The sequence below is a fragment of the Halichoerus grypus genome, chromosome 5, assembly GCF_964656455.1.
Source record: "Halichoerus grypus chromosome 5, mHalGry1.hap1.1, whole genome shotgun sequence".
NCBI classification, from domain to species: Eukaryota; Metazoa; Chordata; class Mammalia; order Carnivora; family Phocidae; genus Halichoerus; species Halichoerus grypus.
In genome coordinates, this window is record NC_135716.1 from 85,830,762 (window position 1) to 85,854,756 (window position 23,995).

The window sequence follows — 23,995 nt, forward strand, 5'->3', positions numbered from 1 at the left end:
GTTATGGGAGCTCTAATGGCTCCTGTGTTCGATCCATTCCCAGTATGTCCTCAACAGGCAACATGAAATGGAAGTGTAGATATGGTAAGAATTTTGGACTTCAATGGATACTTATGCTGACCTAAATACTCCTAAAATCAAACCAGAAACATTACATTCTTAAACAGAACCACATCTAGTCAGATTCATTGGAAAAGAAAAAAGAAACTACGCATTGTCTTTTAGAAAAAGGTTTTTTTTTTTTTTTTTAATTAGTAAAGAGAGGAAATAGGCTAAATTCCTGAATCCTATTCCATTTTACAAACTGACCCATAACATCCTCCTTGGACTCTCCCTGTGCCCACTTCACCCACAACACACATTCTCATATATGCACCTGTTTGAAGCAATGACTTCCTGTTAAGACTACAGTCAAGACCAGAGGTAATCTGCCCTGTGACTCTATTGAAGGTTAACAGATGGACACTCATTTGTTCCACCCTCTTTTACCCACTTAACACCTCCTGCTTTACTCTGCTCCAGGAAAACAGTATTTATCACTCTTGCTCCAAGATGAGAAATTTCCAACAGACATCAAAAATACATATCCATCCATTCATCCATCCATCCATCCATTTATATATACACAGGTATCAATGACAAAATTTTCTTTTTCCACAGCAATTGCTAGAAGTTGGGAGAAAAGATCACCTGAAGACCCAAACTCCAATACCTGTAAGTGTGTGAAAAATATCATACCAACTTTAAAAATAACTCTTTAATCATATGCACATAAGGGGAATAAAGGGCAGCACCAGGCTGACTGGGGAAAGGACTAAGGTGTTTTCCCTTTGTCCCAATGTCAGCTTGGCACAGTTCTGAGATCACACACACATGTGGGACTGGGTTGGGAAGTAGAATGAGCGGACTGAAGAGACAAGGGCAGGAGGGGAGAGGCAAGGGCTTGCAGTAGTTTCAGTCGGTGGACTCCAACACAGATTCACTCAGCGCAAGGTCCCAGTAGTGTTCAGCCCCATGCTTTTTGAAGTGCTCTCGAGCCATGTTCTCTGTAGGGCACTGTTTGAACTTCATCTCCCCAAAGCTCCGGTCTTTGGCTGTACCCTGGGAAAGAGACAAAATCTGTAATAAGAACACTGCAATTTTTTTTAAAGATTTTATTTTATTTTTTTTTTTTTTAAGATTTTATTTATTTATTTGAGAGAGAGAGAATGAGAGAGAACACATGAGAGGGGATAGGGTCAGAGGGCAAAGCAGACTCCCTGCCGAGCAGGGAGCCCGATGCGGGACTCGATCCAGGGACTCCAGGATCATGACCTGAGCCGAAGGCAGTCGCTTAACCAACTGAGCCACCCAGGCGCCCAAAGATTTTATTTTTTAAAATAATCTCTACACCCAGTGTGGGGCTCCAACCTACAACCCCAAGATCAAGAGTTGTAGGCTCCACCAACTGAGCCAGCCAGGTGCCCCAAAACACTGCAATTTCTAATTTAAATCAGAACATTCTTTTCTAAAACCTAATAACATTTTCGGGGCGCCTGGGTGGCTCCATCAATTAAGTATCCGACTCTTGATTTCGGCTCAGGTCATGATCTCAGGGTTGTGAGATCAAGTCAGGCTCTGGCACTCAGCAGGAAGTCTGCTTGAGATTCTCTCCCTCTCCCCCTCCCCATGTGCATATGCACACACATTCTCTCTCTCTCAAATAAATAAGTAAATAAATATTTATTTTTAAAGATTTTATTTATTTGAGAGAGAGAGGCAGGGCTGTTGTGTGTGCACAAGTGGGGTGGAGGGGCAGAGGGAGAGAGAGAGCAGCAGACTCTGCTGAGCAGGGAGCCCCACGCGAGGCTTGATCCCAGGACCATGATCATGACCTGAGCCAAAGGCAGACACTTAACCATCTGAACCACCCAGGTGCCCCTTTAATAAATGAATCTTTAAAACCTAGTAACATTTGTGTAGCAATGTGCCTAGCTGAGCATGGTTTTATGGTAAAAGCTATTCTAACCTCCACCCTCTTGGGTATTTGTGTGAGTCTTCATGAATTTAGAGGCATAAAGGTTTCAGTTTTTTTGACTGAATGGAGGATGAGGAATTCTGTGCTCTGATACCTGGATGAAAGAGCAAGTCTGGAAGGACTATGGAGCGTGAGATGGGATGAACCACTTACCCACCAGGCCTCTAGGACTAGATTTAGGCCTTAAAGGAGAGAGCCTTTCCCCCTCAGTGAGACCCTGTATACAAGCAGGAGGCTTTGGGGCCCACTGACCAAGAACAGTATGAAGGTGAGGAAAAGAGGGGAGTGGGAGCAGTGAGGGGGGTACCCGAAGAGAACTACAATAGAAAAACATACAGTACTGGGTGTAACCACAATCCTGCCAAAGGCACCAGCAGCAATGACAGTCATAAAGTGCTATCTCAAGAGATTCTCAGGGATCAAATTCCAATAAGAAGCTAGAGTAGAACCTGGCTTGTTTCTGAACCTGAAATACAATTCCTGTGGACTCTCAGAGATAAATGGAAGAGAAATTGGAAGAGATGAAGGGGTTAGGATCTTAAATATGCAGGTGATGTATAATGGTTATTATGATCTAATTTGTATGCATAAATTGGAGGAGTCTGGGATAAGAAAAAAGGATACATGAAGAACATTAACTGCCTATGAAGAGTGGTCTTAAAGAATCAGAGAATTAGAAGGGGACCATTTCAGTAAGTGTTCTTCTGTGTTACTAGAATTTATTTTAATAAGCATTTACCACTTTTGAAATAATATTGTAATAAAGAACGTTACTAAACATAAGTACATTTAAAAAATAGAAGATATATATGTATTCAACATAAAAGAATAAAATGAAAACATTCAATCAATACAAAGGTAGAAAATATTTACAATGTAAAAAATGTATTTTGGAGTGGGAATAAAAGGATTACTGCAACACATCAGGATAAGGATATAATTATTTAAGAAAGAAACTTTTAATGCTTCCTGGAAAAATAGGATGGTATTTTATGCTTCACAAACAATGAACAATCCTTAATTCACACCTTGGCCTGAATAAGCATATTCATTAATTCATTCTTCAGAACGAATACTGGTTCGCTAAGATTTCAGGGATGAGGGAACTGTATAACCACAAACAAGCTCCATTTTACAGAGCACTATTACATAGTAATCTAATTCTGCTCAGAAAAGAATTAATAGAAAGGGAAAATAATATCTACATTTTGTAGATAAACCAACAGTAATTGATGTTAAGTGTCTTGACCAGTTGAACAGCTAATGAGTGGTACTGCCCAGACTCCCAACTTTATATTCTTAAGTGTAGTACTTCTTTCATTATATCCAGACCAAAAAAATCCCACAATGATTCATTTCCCTTTTTCCAAATCTCATATCCATGACTGTGAAATAAACGACTTGGTTGAGAATTTGTATTCTTGCCACCAGTTTTCCATACTCTCCCCCAGGTGGCATATACCATATACTCATCAATTTAACTAAAATATAATCAGGAAGAATCTGCGGCCAAATGTTTACCAATGAATTCCAAAAAGAAAAATGAATTACTTAAGGAATCAGCCATTGCTTAGTTTTACCATTCCACTGCTCCAGTAGAATGGTATAAACAACCAGGAATTAGCTAAAGTTCTGCTTCAATGTTTAACAGAAGATTACCTACCTCCCAGACTAGTACACATTTGTTGGTTTTCTTCACAGCTTCCTCATCAGATTCCTCATCATCTGGAAAAGACAATATAGCTAAATCTTGCTCTAGTCTTAGACTAGAGACCAAGATTTAGGTTCTAAACAAAGAGTTTTCAAAAGTCTATCTCAATTCTTGTAAATATTGTCCCCCCTCTGCCGTGTATCAGGGTCAAATGTCTTCTCTTATTTTTATTTCCCCCAAATTAGACTGAAAGCTCCGAACAGGGAGAGATATTAATTAATTCAACATTTACTGAGCACCTACATATATCAGGAGCTGCCCCAGGTACTGGGAATAAGGAGATAAATAAAAGACAAGCAATCAACAATAAAAACTTGTCCTAAGGGGCGCCTGGGTGGCTCAGTCGGTTAAACGTCTGCCTTCAGCTCAGGTCATGTTCCCAGGGTCCTGGGACCAAGCCCCACATCGGGCTCCCTACTCAGCGGGGAGCCTGCTGCTGTCTCTCCCTCTGCCTGCCGCTCCCCTTGCTTATGCTCTGTTTCTGTCAAATAAATAAATAAAATCTTTAAAAAAAAAAGTATTTATAGCTGAATTTTCACAAACTCAATACACTCCCACACCAGTGACCAGGCAGACAGGGAAAACTTAAGTCAGGGAAACCTGACCTTAAAGGTCAGGCAAAAGAAAAACTAACATTCACACATATCATCACATAATAAATACTGTATGAATGTCTACCATGTTCATAGTCCAAATGGGTCTTTCTAAAATTCCTAAACATTGGGCACCTGGGTGGCTCAGTTGGTTAAGCGACTGCCTTCAGCTCAGGTCATGATCTTGGAGTCCCGGGATCGAGTGCCACATCGGGCTCCCTGCTCAGCGGGGAGTCTGCTTCTCCCTCTGACCCTCCCCCCTCTCATGCTCTCTATCTCATTCTCTCTCTCAAATAAATAAAATCTTAAAAAAAATAAAAATAAAATAAAATTCCTAAACATTATCTAGTGTGAGCAAGCGTCACTGGGAGGGAATAGATGAATGGACAGAGTACCATCCCCACCTCCCAGTAAACTCCCTCTAACCCCCATTCACCATCTCCCTTTGTGTTAGATGTCTGTTCATCCCACTTTATCCGATGCAGCATAAGACGCTTAAATTTCTTCTGGGCCTTGGGGCCTGGAAACAGAGAAGGAGAATTTTGCCAGAATTGTGGAAGATGATGAAGTAGAAAGAACCTCTGAGCTCATTCGTTACTCAGACCTTAATGTGGTAGTTGAAGCAATCCCAGGAACCATATCTTAGGTCCTTCTACTCTGATAAACACAGAACAGAGGCCCAGGATATTAAACCCAGGTATGGCTCTAAAAGTCTTGTCTTTTCCTCCTTTCTCCCCTCCATTCTAATCACTTCAAGGCCTAGGGTTGCGTGGGGATGGTCTCCCTCAGTTTTTTCAGACTCACCCCCTTCCACTACTACCACGTTGACATCCTTGTGCAGTACCACCACCCCTGTCAGGTACAGTTGCCCAGCATTGGCCTCAATCTTGAACTTCTTGGCTGGGTTGCTCAAATTTCGAACTCTGGAGAAGGGAAAGTTTAGTTATGGCTTTTATTTTAGCATCAGTAGCTGCCTGAATGGAATGGCAAATAAACAGATGGATCCAAAATGGTTTTCTCTCTAAAAACAAAGGCCTTTGAAGTAAGCAAATACGCTAATGCTTGAAAGGTAGAATCAATGAGTCTCGAAGTAATTCCACTGCCTTATACTCCAAAGACTAGTATTGTACACCCTACAACAAATAGCAGGTAATGAAAATTTACTCTAAGAAAGGTGAGGTATTTACCATCATCCAAAAATATGTGTAAGCTAATTGTTCTTGAGTATAAAGATCAACAAATTCTTTGTCTCCTAGATGCTTATAATGTAAAGTAGTCAGAATGCTATGCATGGAAAATTTCCATAAGGGTACACAAAAAACTGTTAGTCACAATTACCTACGGTGTTAAGGGATCAGAGTAAGAAGGGACTTTTTCAGTAAGGGCCTTCTGTTGTATTCGATTAAAAAAAAAATTTAATAAGCTTTCACTACTTTTATAATAATTTATCACTTTCATAATAAAGAGCTAGTTATTGAAAAGGAGCACATTTTAAAAAATGGAAGGTACACATGCACTCAACATAAAATAAAATGAAAATATTAAATCAACAGGAAGGTAGAGAATATTTACAATGTATAAAATGTACTTTGGAGTGGAAATAAAAGGATTACTGCAAAAGTGAGGATAAGAATATAGTTTCTGAATAAAGGAATGCTTCCTGGAGAAATAGGTTATTTTATATTTCACAAAGGATGATCCTTAGTTCACAGATTGGTCTCAACAGGTTTATTCATTCATTCATTCATTCTTCAGAACTAGTACTGGTTCATTGAAAAGCCTCAGAGATAGAAGAGTTAGTCTTTAAACCTCCCTCATTATAAGAGATTTATTAGCTCCTGATTCATGCTGGGGTCACAGAAGAGAGTAGGGACTGATGTTAGGTGTGCTTTAGACCACAGTGATTCTGCCTCAAGCACTTGGAAAATTTTTGGTATTTCTAAGGCAAAGGCTGGCCCAGATTGGACACCTACCTATATACAGATATGTGTACCCCCTGTGAAATGTCTTCTTTAAGCTTTTTAATTTTCTTGACCTTTCTCTGTTCTGCTGTAAGTTTTCGGGCAGCGTTGGCCTCTTCATGCGCTCTGTCGTGACAGGAAGGACATCCACAAGTGAGAAAGGCATTGAAGATCAGAGGCAAAGCTGAGGGAAAGAGAGAGCAACAGAGGACTCTCCCCTCCCTCCAAATATGGATCCCCCCAGAAGAGTCTGGGAAAGGTACTTGCCCTGGGTTTCCACCCAATCCCATGGCACTTACTTCTGTCTTTTTGCCATCTGAGCTCTGACATGGGCTTCTACCTTCGTGGGGTCTTGAACAGCTTCTGTTCCTAATACTCGCATCAAATTTGAAATTCTCACTGCACGTGGAGAGAGGATAGAAAACAATAATTCTTCAGCTGGGATAACCTGTCACCTCTTCTCAATTCATACTGTTTACCTATTTCAAATCTCTGCTCAAAGCTCATTTCCTCCAGAAACCTCTATCTTGAAAAGCCCAGCATTTGTGGAAGGACACACAATCTAAATAGTTGGTATACATTTACTTACACTGCTTGAAAATTTATGAAAGATAAGGAACTTAATTTCTTTGGTATTTTTCACTCTGATCACAGCATTTAGTTAAAGGTCCTACATATAACAGTGCTCACTCAAAATATTACTGAACGATAATGGGAACTACAGGAGTGAAGGTTTCTTTTAACAGTATTTTCATTTTTCAAATATTAATAATTATGTACAAAACAACTTCATGCACACACTGCAGCTACTATCTTCATGAATTTCAAGACCATTATTTTTCCAGGAAGATCACAGTATTATATATTTTTATACTTAAAAATAAGCCTTAAATGACCTCTACAGTGAATATGTTGACCTGTCTTAATAAGATTGTAGAAATTTAGGAAAGGAAGAAAAGAATCAATGAATGATTCAGAGAAACGGAAAGCACACAAATATAGGGAGAGGTGAAAGTTCCTCTAGAATTACAGAGATAAACAAACATACCACCCTTTCTTCCCTGCCTCTAAGATATGTACCTTTGGGTTCTGGAGGAGGCATCAGGCCGAGCCTGACTTTCTCTTGTAGTTCCTTCTGTGCTTCCCTCCTTGTTTGCCTTCGAAGTTTCTTCTGTTCCTTCTTGGTAAGATATACCCCCAGAGTAACTGGTGTGTCATTGTCAACTGCCAGGTAGAGAAATGAAAGTACAAAAGCAATAAGCCTATTAGAGGAATGTAGGTGAATATCAATCACATTAAAAGAAACTTTATTTATTTTTATTTTTTTTAAAGGTTTTATTTATTTGTGAGAGAGAGAGAGAGAGCGCACAACCAGGGGGAAGCGACAGGCAGAGGGAAAAGCAGACTCCCCGCTCAGCAAGGAGCCCAATGTGGGACTCGATCCCAGGACCCCGGGATCATGACCTGAGCCAAGGCAGACGTTTAACCGACTGAGCCACCCAGGTGTCTCACATGGGGCTCCCTGCTCAGTGGGGAGCCTGTTTCTCCCTCTCCCTCTGCCCCTGCTTGTACGCTCTCTCGCTCGCTCTCTCTCTCAAATAAATAAAATCTTAAAAAAAAAAAAAAAAAAAAATTAAAGTTTCTTTTAATGTGGGGTGTGGATCATGACCCGAGCCAAAGCCAGATGCTTAACCGACTGAGCCACCCAGGAGCCCTGTTATTATTTTTAGGTTGTGATAATGGTAGTATGTTACATTTTTAAAAAGCATTCTTATCTTTCATGAGAGTGTTCTAACTTGTTTTTTCTTGAAGGAGTTGAACCCTTTAATCAACTGAAAAGTGGCAAATACAGAAAACAAAATGAGAGCTGCTCTAGTTGCAGTGTATGAGGATTTGGGGTAGGTGGGGCTAAGATGATGAAATTTATAATTTTAGAGTTATAGGGATTGGGGAAAATCCTCTAGACTCCCAAAGCAGGTTTACTCAACTTTTTATTTAATTTTACTTATTATTATTTTTAAAGGTTATTTATTTAAGCAATGTCCACATCCAAAGTAGGGCTCAAACTCATGACCCTGAGATCAAGAGTCACAAGCTCTTCTGACATGAGCCAGCCAGACACCCCCTCAACTTCTCATTAGTTTTGGAAGATTGATTTATTTATTTTATAGAAAGTGTGCACACACGCAAGTGAGGGGTGGGGAGAGGGAAGGGGAATCTCATGCAGACTCCCCACTGAGTGTGGAGCCTGACGTGGTGCTCCTCGATCTGACGACCCTGAGATCATGACCTGAGGCGAAGCCAAGAGTCAGATGCTCAACTGAGCCACCCAGGTGCCTCTCAACTTTTTAAAACAAACAAAATCCCTTATGTTCTAATGATCCACACTGATGACATCTAAGTAGACTCTGATTAAGTAATATTCAATGATTATCATACACTGTATTACGTCAAAGTCTCAATCTATTTTTCCAAATTTACTAATTGAGGTATTATCTCCTCTGTTCATCCCAAATCTGATGAAAGTGTTAAAATCTTTTATGATCTGCATAACTTTTTTTTTTTTTTTTTTTTTTAAAGATTTTATTTATTTATTTGAGAGAGAGAATGAGAGACAGAGAGCATGAGAGGGAGGAGGGTCAGAAGGAGAAGCAGACTCCCTGCCGAGCAGGGAGCCCGATGCGGGACTCGATCCCGGGACTCCAGGATCATGACCTGAGCCGAAGGCAGTCGCTTAACCAACTGAGCCACCCAGGCGCCCGCTCTGCATAACTCTTGAAGAAGACGTAACAGTTAATATTATCTCTACATGTGAGAAAGTTCTGTGTTCTAAGTTATTTACCCAAGGGATTCAGCTAGTTAAAAACACAGCCACAACTAAAACCTATCTCTTCTGAGTGAGCCAACAGGCTTTTGCTACAAAAGACAAAGAAGACTGAAGAAGGACAGGTATTTAGTAATGGTGTACAAGATGGAGTTGGGAGTCAAAGATAAGAATGCTTTTTATTTATTTTTTTAATTTTTTTTAAGTAGGTTCCATGCCCAGCGTGAAGCCCAACGTGGGGCTTAACCTCACAACTCTGAGATCAGGACCTGAGCTGAGATCAAGAGTCAGACGCTTAACCGACTGAGCCACTCAGGCATCCCGAGAATGATTTTTAAAACCTAACTTGTTACATACATCAGTGAAACCATCTCTGGAGTAGGCCTCAATGCTCTAGAGCTGCACTGTCCAATACTGTAGCCAATAGCCACATACATACACTATCTATCTATCTACCTATCTATCTGATTTTTTTTAAAGATTTTATTTATTTGACAGAGAGTGACACAGCGAGAGAGGGAACACAAGCAGGGGGAGTGGGAGAGGGAGAAGCAGGCTTCCCACCGAGCAGAGAGCCCGATGCAGGGCTCGATCCCAGGACGCTGGAATCATGACCTGAGCCGAAGGCAGACGCTTAATGACTGAGCCACCCAGGCGCCCCTCTATCTGTCTATTTTTAAAGATTTATTTATTTATAAAGAGAGAGTGTGTGCATGCATACGAGGAGGAGTAGCAGAGGGAGAGAGAATCTTAAGCAGCAGGCTCCACACCCAGCACAGAGCCTGACACAGGGCTCAATCCCACAACCCTGAGATCATGACCTGAGCTGAAATCAAGAGGCAGATGTTAACCAACTGAGTCACCCAGGTGCCCCACACATACATTATTTAAATTGAAATTAATTAAAATTGAATATAGTTTAAAATTTAGTCTTTCAGTTGTATTAGTGCAACTCAGTTTTCAAGTGCTCAATAGTCACAAGTGGATAGTAGGTACTGTATGGTCAGCACAGGTGGGAGAACATGTTCATATCACATGACGTTCTATTGGATAATACTTCTCTAGAGCCTTAACTGAGTAATTTATACTTTACCTGGAGGGTTGAGTTGGGCTGGATGTTCAACAAGATTTGTGATTCCAAAATAATCTTCTCTCTTGGGATTTTCCTCTGTACTAAAATTGGAGGAAGAAGGGAAAACAGGATATGTGGGTAGAGACAATTCCGAGAGAGGGAGTCTCAGAAACACAATGAAAAAATGCACTCTCCATGATGTGTTCTAGCACTTTTTAGTATTTATCTACAACATGTAAATATATTACACATAATTTTCAAGATGAGAAAACTGGCTTCCCCTAAGGTTGGACATACTCTCTACACCAGTCATTCTCAACCTTTTCCCTACCCTAACATCCCTGATGGATGTCACATTCTCTCACTAATAACAATAGCTCCCTGGGACAGTGGTTGACAGAGGAAGGGTAAGGGGAAACGCTGAGACAAAGTCTCGTAAAGCTCTTAATCTCAGAATTAAGAGCAGATAAAATTAAAGCTCTCCAAATGTTTCTTAAATGTTTTATTTACCATTCTCTCCCCCATCAATTAAGAATCCTTCCTCTATTCTAGGACTGGATTTTTTTTTTTTAAAGATTTTATTTATTTATTTGACAGAGAGAGAGACAGTGAGAGCAGAAACACAAGCAGGGGGAGTGGGAGAGGGAGAGGGAGAAGCATGTTGCCTGCCAAGCAGGGAGCCCGATTCAGGGCTTGATCCCAGGACCCTTAATGACTGAGCCACCCAGGCACCCCTCTAAGACTGGATCTTTAAGAAATATAAGAACCTACTGTAAGTAGCAGAAAAATGTAATTAAGAAAACAAATAATTATGTATAACCAAAGCAAATATAAAATTTACATCCTTTCTCTTTTAGATTATTTGTGCCTGTTCCTTCCTACGTTAACCCCAAAAACTAAAAAAAAAACCTATACAACATATTCTTCACAAATACATGGTCTGTGTATGGTTACCTATTTCCCCAGGATTTAAAAATTTTACTTAATGCATGAGTACTCTCCCAATAAAACTCTAGCCTTATTAAAAGGTATTAACTAACAAACTCACAGGTCAAAGCCATTGGGGATGATGTAAGAGTCCCACCACTCAATTTCAGGGATATCTCCTTCCTTTAGCTCTTTTTTAGGAGCAATGAGGGCCAGCCTAGTTGAAGTATGGATGCCTGTTTTTCGAGCTGCCTGTGAGATTTCTGCCTGCAGCTTCTCCAGTTGAGCCTGAAGAGAAAATAAACCAAGACATGAAGATAAAGTGGAACCACAGAAAACAGGGACATGATAGAACCCCAAATTTTAAAGCACTCTCTTGTTGGAACTCTTTATGCCTAATGCAAAGAATTCATAATTTCTGAAAGCTCAGAAGAACCTTCAACTTTATTTTATCCTTAGTTGATTTACATACAACTACTCTCATCACCACCCTTCACTCCAGTGTGTGCCTACAGCAAATATACGGAAATGGAATTTTATGAAAACACCATTCTTAGAGGATGAAAACAAGAGCAAAACTCACTGAATATACAGTCAATTCTTAACTCTCCACGTGTGGAGTTAATTTATCTGCAGTAAATGTTAATACCAGGCTAGCTTTCCTCAGTTACTCATAGTGTTCTGAATTGTTTCCTTCCACTCTTTGTATATGAGTTTTCAAACTCAGTTTTATTTCCACGTAAGCAGAATGTAATCAAGAAGACAAATCAGCTAAAAATCAAGTATTCCAGGAATAAATGAAGTATTTTAAAAATTAGTCATTGCTTTATTACTTGTGTTTCTAATTGCCTAAAACTTAGAGAACTGGGTTGATAGTATTTTAGGACTGTATTAAATTTCCTTTGTCCCCTTCCTAACTTCTTCGAAGTTCTAGGTTATATTCTAAACCAGGTACCTTTGTCCGTAATCGCTGGGCAATCTTCTCAAATTTGCCCTTGTCATGGAATTTAAAAGTGCGTCTCTGGCGCTGGGAAGGGGCAATTGAGACTCGGGGGTCAAAAAAGGTATTAGACTCCATGTCTTCTGATGGCTTTTCTTTTAGCTGTTGTTTGAATTGTTCCCTTTTCACAGCACGAATATTGGCCTTCAGAGTAGGCATGCGGTGTGTCAGCTCAATCTCCTTGCCTGTTGCATCTACAGTGCGACCTTGCTCATCGAGAATCAGTGGTGTAGGTTTAGTTTGATCTTTTAACTCCACCTTCCTGAGAAATAGCCCACAAAGAAAAAAATATCACATGGGACAATAAATAAAGCAAACAAAACCAAAATAAAATAAAATAAATCAAACCCAACAAAGATAATAGGTTACACAATTCTAGGGAACATAAGCCCATCAGTGAATAGTAACACCTTGATTCAAAACATCAAACTAAATATTTGAGTATAGAATACAATCAGATGAAATGAATTTATATATATATTATATTGATAAGAATTCGCAATCCTATTTCACTCCTGAATTTCTGAGTCAGACATAATATGCCAAACCAATTGTATGTGTTAAAAATAAAGTCTATCATCTTTACCCAGTGTAGAGAATGCTCAGATCTGGTATCACTCACTGTGATTTAATGGATTTGGCTCTGGGTTAGGAACCAGAAGACCAGGTTCTATTCCTAGCTCCAACAATATATGAATAATCTTAACCTCAGTTCTACCAATTGTAAAAAGAAGATAAATTCTGCAACAAGGAAGCTAAAAGAATTCAACTGGTATTTATTCAGCATACGTAAGAAATATAAAACTAAGAAATGATGTAGGTTCTTTGGAAGAAGAGAATCAGTAATGCTCCAGGTTTTTGTTTGTTCTTTTTAACTTTCATTATTGCTTCTCCAGGTTCAGAAGTAACAAGAGGTTCCATGAAATAGATACTCACGGGGGAGCAATGCCCATGGCATGGAGATTGGCCAGGCCCACCATGTTGGCATTGCCAATGAGCCCTGGCTTCAGTGCCAGCTGGGCTTGGATGCGGGCTTGTAGTTCAGCTGCTTTCCTTGCCTTCTCAATGGCATCATTCATGAAAGTGGCAGCCTGGGAGGGCTGAATAGTGTTGCCAATTGGAAGTCGCTCTGGTTGGGAGGAAGAAGGAGTCTTTGGCTGTGAGCCAGAGAAAAAGAAGTCAGAATCAGAAGAATTAGACAGGCAGACAGGTCACACACAAATACACAGACACACACACACACTGGTAGATTGTGGGGTGGAACATGCAGTCACCTTCCAGACTCTCAAATGAGTGGACGGCAAGAAATTCTTTGCTAAAGAGTCTTCTTTTCATAATACCTGAGGTGTAGGGGGGCTAATGAAGCTCAGCTGTTTTTTCCTCTCCTCGATTTGCCGTGTAGCTGCCTCCATCATCTGTTTGATCTGTTCTCGATGGGAGAGAAGTTAAAAAAACTGTTAACATCTCTCTTTTTTTAAAAGATTTTATTCATTTGGTGGAGGGAGACAGAGAGAGCACAAGCAGGGGGAGCAGCAGAGGGAGGAGAAGCAGGCCCCCTCCTCAGGCCCCCCGATGTGGGGCTCGATCCCAGGATCCCAGGATCATGACCTGAGCCAAAGGCAGACTCTTTTTTTTTTTTTTAAGATTTTATTTATTCATTTGAGACATAGAGATACAGAGACACAGAGAGCATGAGCAGGAGGAGAGGCAGAGGGAGAGGGAGAAGCAGGCTCCCCGCTGAGCAGGGAGCCCGACGTGGGGCTCGATCCCAGGACCCTGGGATCATGACCTGAGCCGGCAGACGCTTAACCATCTGAGCCACCCAGGCGCCCCCCAAAGGCAGACTGTTAACCAACTGAGCCACCCAGGCACCTCAACATCTTTTTTATTTCTCCTATATAGGTTCCTAAATGCAAAAGGCTTTCAGGTCTAGAGAACTAAAATTTTTTGAATGAACCCATCATATTCTGGCCTGTACGATTGGCTAGAAAATTTAGTAAAGATAAGCTATATAGTTAAGCACTGAAACTTTTCAACCCATCATCCTATTGAAGGATTAGCATGTTAGGTAGTAACATAACTTGATGGTTAAGACTCAGGTTAAGGGGCACCTGGGTGGCTCAGTCGGTTAAGCGGCTGCCTTCGGCTCAGGTCATGATCCCAGGGTCCTGGGATCGAGTCCCGCATCGGGCTCCCTGCTCTGCGGGGTGCCTGCTTCTCCCTCTCCCTCTGCCTGCTTCTTTGCCTACCTGTGTTCTCTCTCTATCTCTCTGTCAAATAAATAAATAAAATCTTAAAAAAAAAAAAAAAAAAAAAGACTCAGGTTAAGTGTCCGACTCGTGTTTTTGGCTCAGGTCATGATCTCTGTGGGATGGAGCCCTGCGACAGGCTCCATGCTCAGCATGGAGTCTGCTTGGGATTCTCCCTCTCCCACTACTTCTCCCCTACCTCTCTCAAAATAAATAAGTAAATCTTTAAAAAAAAAAAAAATCAGGTTAGGAGAAACCCGAGCTTGACTTTTAACTCTGACACTTAATGCTTGTATGACCTTGGACATGGCATTTAATCTCTAAAACTCCAAGTGTCTAAAAAGGGTAAAAACAGTACCTACACTACAAGACTATTATGAGCATTTCAACAAAACTCCTAACAGAATCCACACAAATTATCATACTTTTTTTTAAGTGTATTTATTTATTTTTTGGAATTTCTATACCCAACATGGGATTCGAACTCAGGACCCTGAGATCAAGAGTGCATGCTCTCCCGACTGAGCCAGCCAGGTGCCCCAAATTATCATACTTTTTATGAATGCCTGCTTTGGGTAACTGGAGACAACAAAGCAAAGACCTGCTTCCTAGCCTCTGTAAAACCGTTCTTTTGTCCTAAAGAATATGAAAATGATAAGCTTTGAGAATACAGTCAAATAACCCTTCTTTAATTTTCCAAAAGAGACCTTGCTCCCAAGGTGCTTCAAGGTATTTTTTAAGATTTATTTTTAGGGGCGCCTGGGTGGCTCAGTCGTTAAGTGTCTGCCTTCGGCTCAGGTCATGATCCCAGGGTCCTGGGATCGAGCCCCACGTTGGGCTCCCTGCTCGGCGGGAAGCCTGCTTCTCCCTCTCCCTCTTCCCCTGCTTGTGTTCCCTTTCTCGCTGTGTCTCTCTCTGTCCTATAAATAAATAAATAAAATCTTTAAAAAAATAAATAAATAAAATTTATTTTTAATTTCTTTTGAAGTTTTATTTATTTAAGTAATCTCTACACCCAACATGGAGCTCAAACTCACGACCCCAAGATCAAGAGTCGCATGCTTTTCTCACTGAGCCCACCAGGAGCCCCTTCAGAGTTTACTTTTTAAACATTTTTTTTGAGTAGGTGATATATTTACATAGTTCAAAATGCAAAAAAAGTACAAAAGGGTATATTACGATTTCTTCCACCCCTCTTCTCTATAAAGCACCAGTATCAGTTTTTTTCCTTGCAGAAATATCATATATAGGTACAAATAAGCAAATTCAGGGGCACCTGGGTGGCTCAATCGGTTAAGTGTTCAACTCTTGATTTCAGCTCAGGCCATGATCTCAGGGTCATGAGATCGAGCCCCAGGATAGGCTATGTGCTGGGCGTGGAGCCTGCTTAAGATTCTCTCTCTCTTGCTCCCTCTACCCCTCCCTACCTTAAAAAAAAAAAAAAAAAAAAAGAAAGAAAGAAATTCATCTACCCATCCATACACATATATGTATATATTCTATTTCCCTTCCAAGAAATTTTAAATGGTACAAGAAATATTTACTGTTTATAATGGTATCAAAAAAAATTTTTTTTAAGGACTTTATTTATTTATTTGGGAGAAAGAGTGAGAGAGAGAGCATGAGTTGGGGGAGGAAAAGAGGGAGAGGGAGAAGCAGACACCCTGCTGAACAGAGAGCCTGACACGGAGCTCGATCCCAGTACCCCGGGATCATGTTCTGAGCTGAAAGCATAAGCTTAACTGACTGAGACATCCAGGCGCCCCCAGGTAATTCCTATTAAAAAAAACAACAACACAAAGTCGGGGCATCTGGGTGGCTCAGATGGTCAAGCATCTGACTCTTGGTTTTGGCTCTTGGATCGAGCCCTGTGCTGGGCTCTGTGCTCAGCACAGAGTCTGCTTGGGACTCTCTCCCTCTGCCCTTCTCTGCTTGTGTGTGCGCTCTCTCTCTAAATAAATAACATCTAAAGAAAAAACAAAAACAAAAACCCCACAACATCCCAACAAAGTCAACCTGAAATTATTTTTAGTGAATTATATCATCTCATCTCTGCATTATATTTGGAAATTTTCCTCTGCCATCAAGCCAAGTTCTGATTATTTCACTAATTTTCTCAATGATCCAATGAGGTACACAACTGGGCAAATGATGTATGTAATATACCTTGTTCGCCACATAACAGGTGCTCATTTCAATAGTTTTCCCCGATGCTAACCACTAATTCAAATTAAGGTCACAACAAATCTGGACCCATGCATCTCTTGCTTCTTCAACTCATAAAGTCACTGCTTTCAGTTCCTAATTACTCACCTGGAGCTTAGTTAGCATACCAGGACTCTCTGAGGGAGGCCCAGGGATCACTTCAGGTTCCTCTTCCACCTCCTCAAAACGGGGTATCCGTCGCTTCTTTACTCCTGATGATTCCTTGGAGATCTCAGAGTCATCACCAAACACTTCCTAAGGAAACCCAAGACGAAAGAAGAGTTGTCTCCCTGCCCATGGGAGAAGGGAAGAATCATCCTAGTCCCTATCAGCATTTTGTGGCTTTTCCCAGAGTCCTCTAGACCCTCCACCAAATGGACCATCTCACCCAACTTCATCATTCTCCTACTCCAGTCAAGCAAATTTCATCTCCACGTCCTTATAAAGGTTCCCATCTCAAGGTCTTTATAAATGCTACTTCCTACATTTGTAATGATTTCCCTCAACTTTTCCACACCCCTATTCCAAATCCTGCCTGAAACTCACCTCCTCCAGGATGTTTTCCTCATAAATAATCTCATCCCACTCCGATCAAACTGTTGTTTCACATCCTCTTAGCACTTAAGACCTGGGTTCATACTACATAAAATTACATTGCTGATATTCTGCTTGCCAAGTGTTAAGTCTTTCAATGTTAGTACTTTCTCCCAATTAGAGTCTAAGCTCTTCCAGGACAGGGGTTTTCTCTTTCTTCTTCAGTATTCCCCAATAACACTTGTTCTCATCAAACAATGGGAACTCAAATATGTTGACTAATTTGCAAGGTGAATTTAACAGGACCAAGAGTGGCCAACTGGAAGGGACAATGGGAAAAAGCAAATGTACACACCGGTGGTAGGCTTTGGGTGACATCCCCTCTTCACTAGGAGGGCTCGTGTTTTGCAAGGACATATCCTCGGCCAGGGGCGAGCGCTTCCTGGAACTCCTACAGTTCAAGAAAAAGGACTCTCCCATAATATATTGTGTGGGGTGGGGACTTGAATGGACCAAAATGGGACCCATATCCCAAGGCTATCTAGATACCTCCTTCAAGAAACCATTTTTATTAATCCCACCCAATGTAGTCACTTCATTCACAGCATGCCTCAGCACTTACTTACACAGCCACATGTCCTATTATAGCACTAACTTCACTCCACAGATCTGTGTATATTGTGGATCAAGCATTCCCCCTCAAACATAACAAATTCAATGTCAGTCTGACTCTACAGTCAACTCTAAAATTTATATGAAACTGTTACTTAGATTTTATAATTTGTGACTGTATTTTGTTGTTCCCCTCCCTTAAATTGCAAATTCCTTTAAGGCAAGGACTATTTCTCATTCCTCTGAACACCTTACAATGCCTTAAACACAAAAGGCACACAATTCTCTATTTCTCTTGGTACCATAGCCTGGCCTGGGACCAAGCAGACGTTGCTTATTCACTCTTTGTGCCTCAGGAAAAGCAATAGGATAGCCAAGATATCAAATGCACTTTGGAAGGTCTGATGGGAGTCACAGAAAAGACTTTTTTAATGGAAGAGACAGAAAAGAGATAGAGAAATCAGCCACTTGAAGCTGCTAATATTAAAAGAAGGCATGACAAATCAGCAATTACCGAATAAAAAGTGAAGGAGGTAAGACAGTAATGATGGTCCTTTTAAGTACTCATGGGGCCTGATGACCAGCAATTTGCTATATAGCAAACAGTAGGTTCTCAGGACATAGAGTAAATAATAATTTTTGTTAGGTATCCCATCTACAGGTCCATTCCAGAGAAACCTCTAAAAGGAGCAACAATGAGGTCTACAGCAGTGGAGTCACGTTCTGAATCAATCTATTAGTTATCAAGTAATCCAAAGAATAAAATCTTAGAGCAATCAATTCATAGGTAGTAGCAAGGGGGAGGGTGGAGGAGACATAGGGAAACGTAAGAACCAAAAACTCCTAACTGTACATGAAAAAGGACAAAGCTACCAACTGTTTCCTTGGAGTATTTCAACCCATGAACTTAGGTAGTTCATCACCACAAGATGGTAATAATACAAGTTCACCTCCTCTCCTTTAATGTCTAAGTACCTCTCTTGAATATTATGTATTCTAACAGTGGATATCAAAGTGTGAGCCACGTAAGCTCAGCAACTTTGTTACCATTCAAAACACTCCTAAGCTCATCAGATAGTTAACTGTAACCTACCTTCAGCTCTCTTTTTCTGCTCCTGTCACTGCTAGACTTGGAATGTCTAGAGCTTCGGCCTTCCTCCACAGCCTCAAACAGTTTGTCCACAAATCGGAGAGTAGAATCATCAAGAAAAGGTTTCAGATGGTCTGACAGGAAAAAAAGGGGTGATAGGGTTGAAAAATAAGAGTACTTAGTCCAATACTAGGCATATAACAGATACCAACACTGAAATTTTATCCCCAGGAGGGAGGGAAATGTTGTCCTAAGTTCTTTGTAGGATTTCCATAAATCCTTTTACATTGAATGACCTTACCTTTTGAGGTAAAAGTACAGTTAGAATTTTTTGCAGTAGGAAGTAGCATAGCCAGAGCAACCTATTTAGGTTGAGTATCAAAGTTTATGATGAATAGGGCGCCTGGGTGGCTCAGTCGGTCAAGCGTCTGCCTTGGGCTCAGGTCATGATCCCAGGCACCTGAGATCGAGTCCCGGGTCAGGAGGCCCCCTGCTCAGGTGGAAGCCTGCTTTTCCCTCTCCCTCTACCTTCGCCCTGCTCATACACTCTCAAGTAAAATCTTTTTTTTTAAAGATTTTATTTATTTATTTGACAGAGAGAGTACAAGCAGGGGGAACAGTAGAGGGAGAGTGAGAGGCAGGCTCCCCGCCAAGCAGGGAGCCCGAAGGCAGATGCTTAACCATCTGAGCCACCCAGGAGCCCCATAAATAAGTAAAATCTTAAAAAAAAAAAAAAAAAAAAAAGAGTTATCCTAACTCTTCCCAAACAGCAAGCTATAGGAGACTACCATAAACAAATTCTACCTTCCTCAACTTTTTTCATGTTTTTTTTTTTCAGAGAATTTGATATATTTAGATGTCAATCTGAATCTGAATATACCTATCTACTTTAGCATATTTCTTAAGTAAATATAACTTAGCTAATTCAATACATTGGTTAAAGGAAGTCAGTCGGAGATTCAAAATAGGTCATAAATGGGGTGCCTGGCTGGCTCAGTTGGTAGAACAGGCATCTTGATCTCGGGGTCATGAGTTCAAGCCCCACGTTGGGTGTAGAGGTTACATTTAAAAAAAAAAAAGTATGTCACGAGTAGTGTAAAAAATAAGAAAAAAAGCAAAATTAGTCACTTAGGCTATTTCTACTATAATGCAGGAGAAAATAAAATGTGGCCTGATCTTTTTCAGATACTCCCAACAGAGAACTTGGGGAAATTCAAAGCAGTGTTTAGGATCATGCTATATGTTAAGTCCAAAGATTCATAAAAGGACATACCAGCTGCCTTCTTCTTGTCCATGCCCTTCCCCACACAGTTCAGTGCTGCTGTGACCACTGTGGGCTCTGAAAAGCCCAGCACCCTCTTCACTGTCTTCTCTATCCATGGTTTCAGCTCATCCAGCTCCCTCTTAGACAGTGCCATTCTTCAGGAAAAGGAGGGTAGCTCAAATGGGATTCAGTACTGCACCTAAAAAGAAACCAGGAAAAAGCTCTGTTAGAGGGTAGGAAAAGACCATTCCAGGCAATGTTTAGTATATCAGGAATGCCATCTCCACCCCTATTCTCAATCAAGCAAGTGCCTGCACTTCATTTCAAGCCAAATACTTTCCCTAAAACCCATACTTCAAAGCAGATAGAACCACATTCTGTTTGTAATCCTAACTCAGTAAGTATCAGTGGATCAGTGAAATCTGTGGAATAAACAAGGAAACCCTGGGAATAATGTAGTCTGAGAAATGAGTTCTAGCTTCTTTTTTGATCCTGTCATAACAAGGACTGGCAAACATATAACCTGAAAACAAGACTGAAAAGCCCACCCAGAGACCAGCTTTTCTATTCCTCCTGCTTCCAGGCAGGCATTCCTCAACACAGCCTTGACCTGTAGGTTTCCCTTCTTTTAAGGGATGAATTAAAAAAAAAAAAGGTGGCCTTATCCAGGTCAGTCATCCTATATTAAAGCTCATAACCCAGGGTGCCTGGGTGGCTCAGTCAGTCAAGCATCTGGCTCTTGATTTTGGCTCAGGTCATGATCTTGGGGTTATGGGACTGAGCTCCACACCCGGTTCCACGCTGGGTGTGGAGCCTGAGAGATTCTTTCTCCCTTTCCCACTGGCCTTCCCCCGGCTAAGAAAAAAAAAAAAAGCTCTTAATCCTGGGGGGCCTGGCTGGCTCAGTTGGTAGAGCATGCAACTCTCAATCTCAGGGTTGTGAGTTCAAGCCCCACATTGAGTGTGGAGCCTACTTTAAATAAATAAATAAATAAGCAAGGAAGCAAGCAAGCAAGCTAGCTCCTAATCCTTAAGAATGTTGTCACATTTCTCTGTAGTCATATTCATCCCTGTGGAAATTCTGGACCCAGATCATTTTCTCTCATGTTCTACAGGATCTGTCAGTAGACTTCATAAGATTAATCCCTCAGCTCAGAAAAGAATACCCTCATTTTGGATGTACTTTCCCTCTCTCCCTTCACTATCATAAAGGACCTTCTACAACAAATCTGTATTATTTAATGCAAGTTATTGTAATTCTTCAACATTATTCATGTTTACATTCTGCTCTCCTACTTAAATAGCAAAGCTCATGAGCATAGAGAAAATTTTATTTCTCTGATTTTCTCTGTAAGTGCCTAAAGTCAATAAACAGCACTGACCTCAATTTCCAAGCAAACTTCCTCCCAGCAGTGCTACAAATCAGGGTCTTTGGGAGTCAATCTTTCAAGATGTTTTAAGACATCTTTTCTCCTAAAAGACAGTCTGATTAATTTCTACTTTCTTGGCAGGTTTATCTTCTATAAGACCTGTTGCTAAACAGTATATTTAATTTTGGTATAACCATAGGAAGCTAGATTAGTCATGAAAATAGGAGTGAAAGATTTTGTGACTCAGGGACATGTTATATGAATAATTCTGTGGCAGCTCTATTCACCTCTCATGAGATAGCAGTATAGCCTATAAATCTCTACATATTAAATGTGCATTACTCAAAAAAAGCATACTCAGACCAAAGAGAGTGAAGAAACAGTTCACGCTGAACATCTGGAACACTGAACTCTATGTGCCAGCTTTGGGGCAAGTAATTCCTCTGTGCCTCAGTTTACTCATTTTACAAAATGAGGCCAATTCCCAAATCTAAATCGTCTTTAATCATTCAATAAATACTTATTGCATAATTACTAGGTCTCAAGTAGTGTACTGTGTGCTGAGGATACATACAACAATGAACATAAAAGACAATTCTCGCCTTAATGGATCTTATATTCCACTAGAATTGAATCATGGGCTAGAAAGTGTAAACAATTTGAAAATCCAAAGCAACAAATGAGGTACGACTCTATCAGATGAAATGTGTGCCCAAGTACCATGCTAACAAATGTATTCAACTTCTACCCAATCCTCTAGGAAACTAAACAGCCGGTGGGCAAAAATAAGTTTCAAACAGTAACCAGCTTTGTCACTAATCAAATGTTCAACAGTAACTGCCTGGGGCGCGGCGGGGTGGGGGTGGAAGAAGAGGAAGGCAGAAGGATGTCTGAATGAGCAGGTAGCAGAATCCAATCTTGTGAAGAATTTCCTTACTCCGTGCTCTTCTTTGCTATAACCTGAGTTTCCCCCCTGCAACCCCCATACTTCTGTTTGCTCTCTCCCTATCTCCGACCGGCTCCCTATCCCACCTTGTTCTCCCCAAACTCATCTTAGAGCTGGTCTCCCCACCCCGTCCCCTTCCCGCCCCCGCCCTTTTCCTCCCCACAATCTCACTCCAACCCATTCTCCCTCAGAACCTTGTACTTCTTTCGGCTTCCTTCCCACTGAACGTTCCCGCCTCGGTCCTCCCCTTGGGGTGCGCCCTGGCCCTCGCCACTCAGTCAGAAAGATACCCTCCCAGGGCCCGGGGCCACTACTCACCTCACAAACTTCAGCCCCTGAGACGGAGCCCGAACGTTACACCGGAACCGGAAACCCTCCGACCGCCCTACGGCCTGCCGTCGCTACCGCCACAGCCGCCGCCACGCCGCGGTCCCCCGACATGTGACGGGGAAGGGCCGGGCCACCGATTCGCGCAGCCGTAGTAACCACGTTCCCCTCGGCGGAGCGCATGCGTGCGAGAGCTGTAAAGTTTGCGCATAAAGTTCCTACCTCTTTAGGTTTCTCCAGCGAAATCTGGTAACTAGATTACTGCGAAGTTAATGTTGCCTGAAGCAGAAATTGGGCTGCTCGCAGTACTCCTAGTATGAATAAATGCGCTAAAAGCCGAGCTTCTGCGTTCGGGTTAAACGGGGCCTTTCTGGTAGAAACTAAACCATCTGAGAGTCGTTGTCACTAGCATTAGCCACCCCTCTTTAATCTTTCTCCCTTACTTAAGCGTGGTGTCAGAGACCACCAAGAAAAATGACGAACATAGGAGGACTCTGAAGATAGCAGCCCCCCATCTGTGCCTTTTATTGTTTCATTCATTCACTGACGTAATACTTGTTGACTGCCTACTACTATGTGCCGGGCATCCTCTGAGAATCGATATTGCTTAAGACCATGGGCTTTAAAGTCAGACTGCCTAGATTTATATTCTAGCTCTCTCATTAGCTGTGACATTAGGCAAGTTACTTAAGCCCTGTTTACTCACCTGTAAAAAATCCACTTCATTGGGCTGCTCTGAGGACCACAAGAATGACTGAGGGCAATGCATTTAAAACAGTGCCTCCTCAGAGTTAAATAAAGCTACGTTATATATAATAGTCGATTGCCTACATAAATGTGTAACAGACGTTTCAAATTTACATGATGAAAACTAAGCTCCTGATTCCACCCCCTACTCCCCCCACCAAAAGAATAGCTCCTAGTCTTCAACCTCAATTAATGGCAACCGTATTCTTAAGAGTTACGCAGGCCAATAATCTTGGAACCCTCCTGGACTCCTCTGTTCCATTGGCCCTACTTTCAAATATATACAGACCCATTTGCTTACCACCTCCACTACTCATTTTAATGCTTGGATTATTTTAGTAGCCTCCTGCTTTCTCTCTTGCTTCCACTCTGCACCCCCCCCCCCCGCCCTTTAGTCTCATCACCTAAGCTAATAAGCAAAGTAATGGCAAGTACTACAGTGATCATGTAAACACATCAGAAAGGTCATTATTATCCCCCTGCTTAAAACCATCCCTTGGCATTCCATATCACTGAGTAAAATGCCCTACAAAATGCCCCACTCCAT

General features: G+C 41.3%; 1 protein-coding gene across 4 annotated transcripts; it reads right to left on the minus strand.

Moving 5' to 3' along the window:
* Positions 1-742: 742 nt before the first annotated feature.
* On the minus strand, positions 743-23,793 carry PRPF3 (pre-mRNA processing factor 3). Of its 4 annotated transcripts, XM_078072490.1 has the most exons (17): positions 22,693-23,793; positions 21,441-21,531; positions 20,069-20,258; positions 18,799-18,929; positions 16,668-16,814; positions 13,446-13,529; positions 13,042-13,262; positions 12,061-12,367; positions 11,227-11,393; positions 10,200-10,279; positions 7,363-7,506; positions 6,582-6,681; positions 6,295-6,408; positions 5,126-5,244; positions 4,758-4,841; positions 3,681-3,742; positions 743-1,101 (listed from the first exon to the last, which is right to left on the minus strand). In XM_078072490.1, exons 3-17 carry the CDS (start codon positions 20,211-20,213, stop codon positions 955-957), a joined length of 2,052 nt encoding a protein of 683 aa, XP_077928616.1. In that variant the 5' UTR covers positions 20,214-20,258; positions 21,441-21,531; positions 22,693-23,793; the 3' UTR covers positions 743-954. The 4 variants fall into 4 exon arrangements, with proteins under 4 accessions (XP_077928616.1, XP_077928615.1, XP_035954231.2 ...); XM_078072489.1 differs by lacking the exon at positions 21,441-21,531; XM_036098338.2 differs by lacking the exon at positions 22,693-23,793 and having other exon boundaries at positions 21,441-22,422.
* Positions 23,794-23,995: the final 202 nt, after the last annotated feature.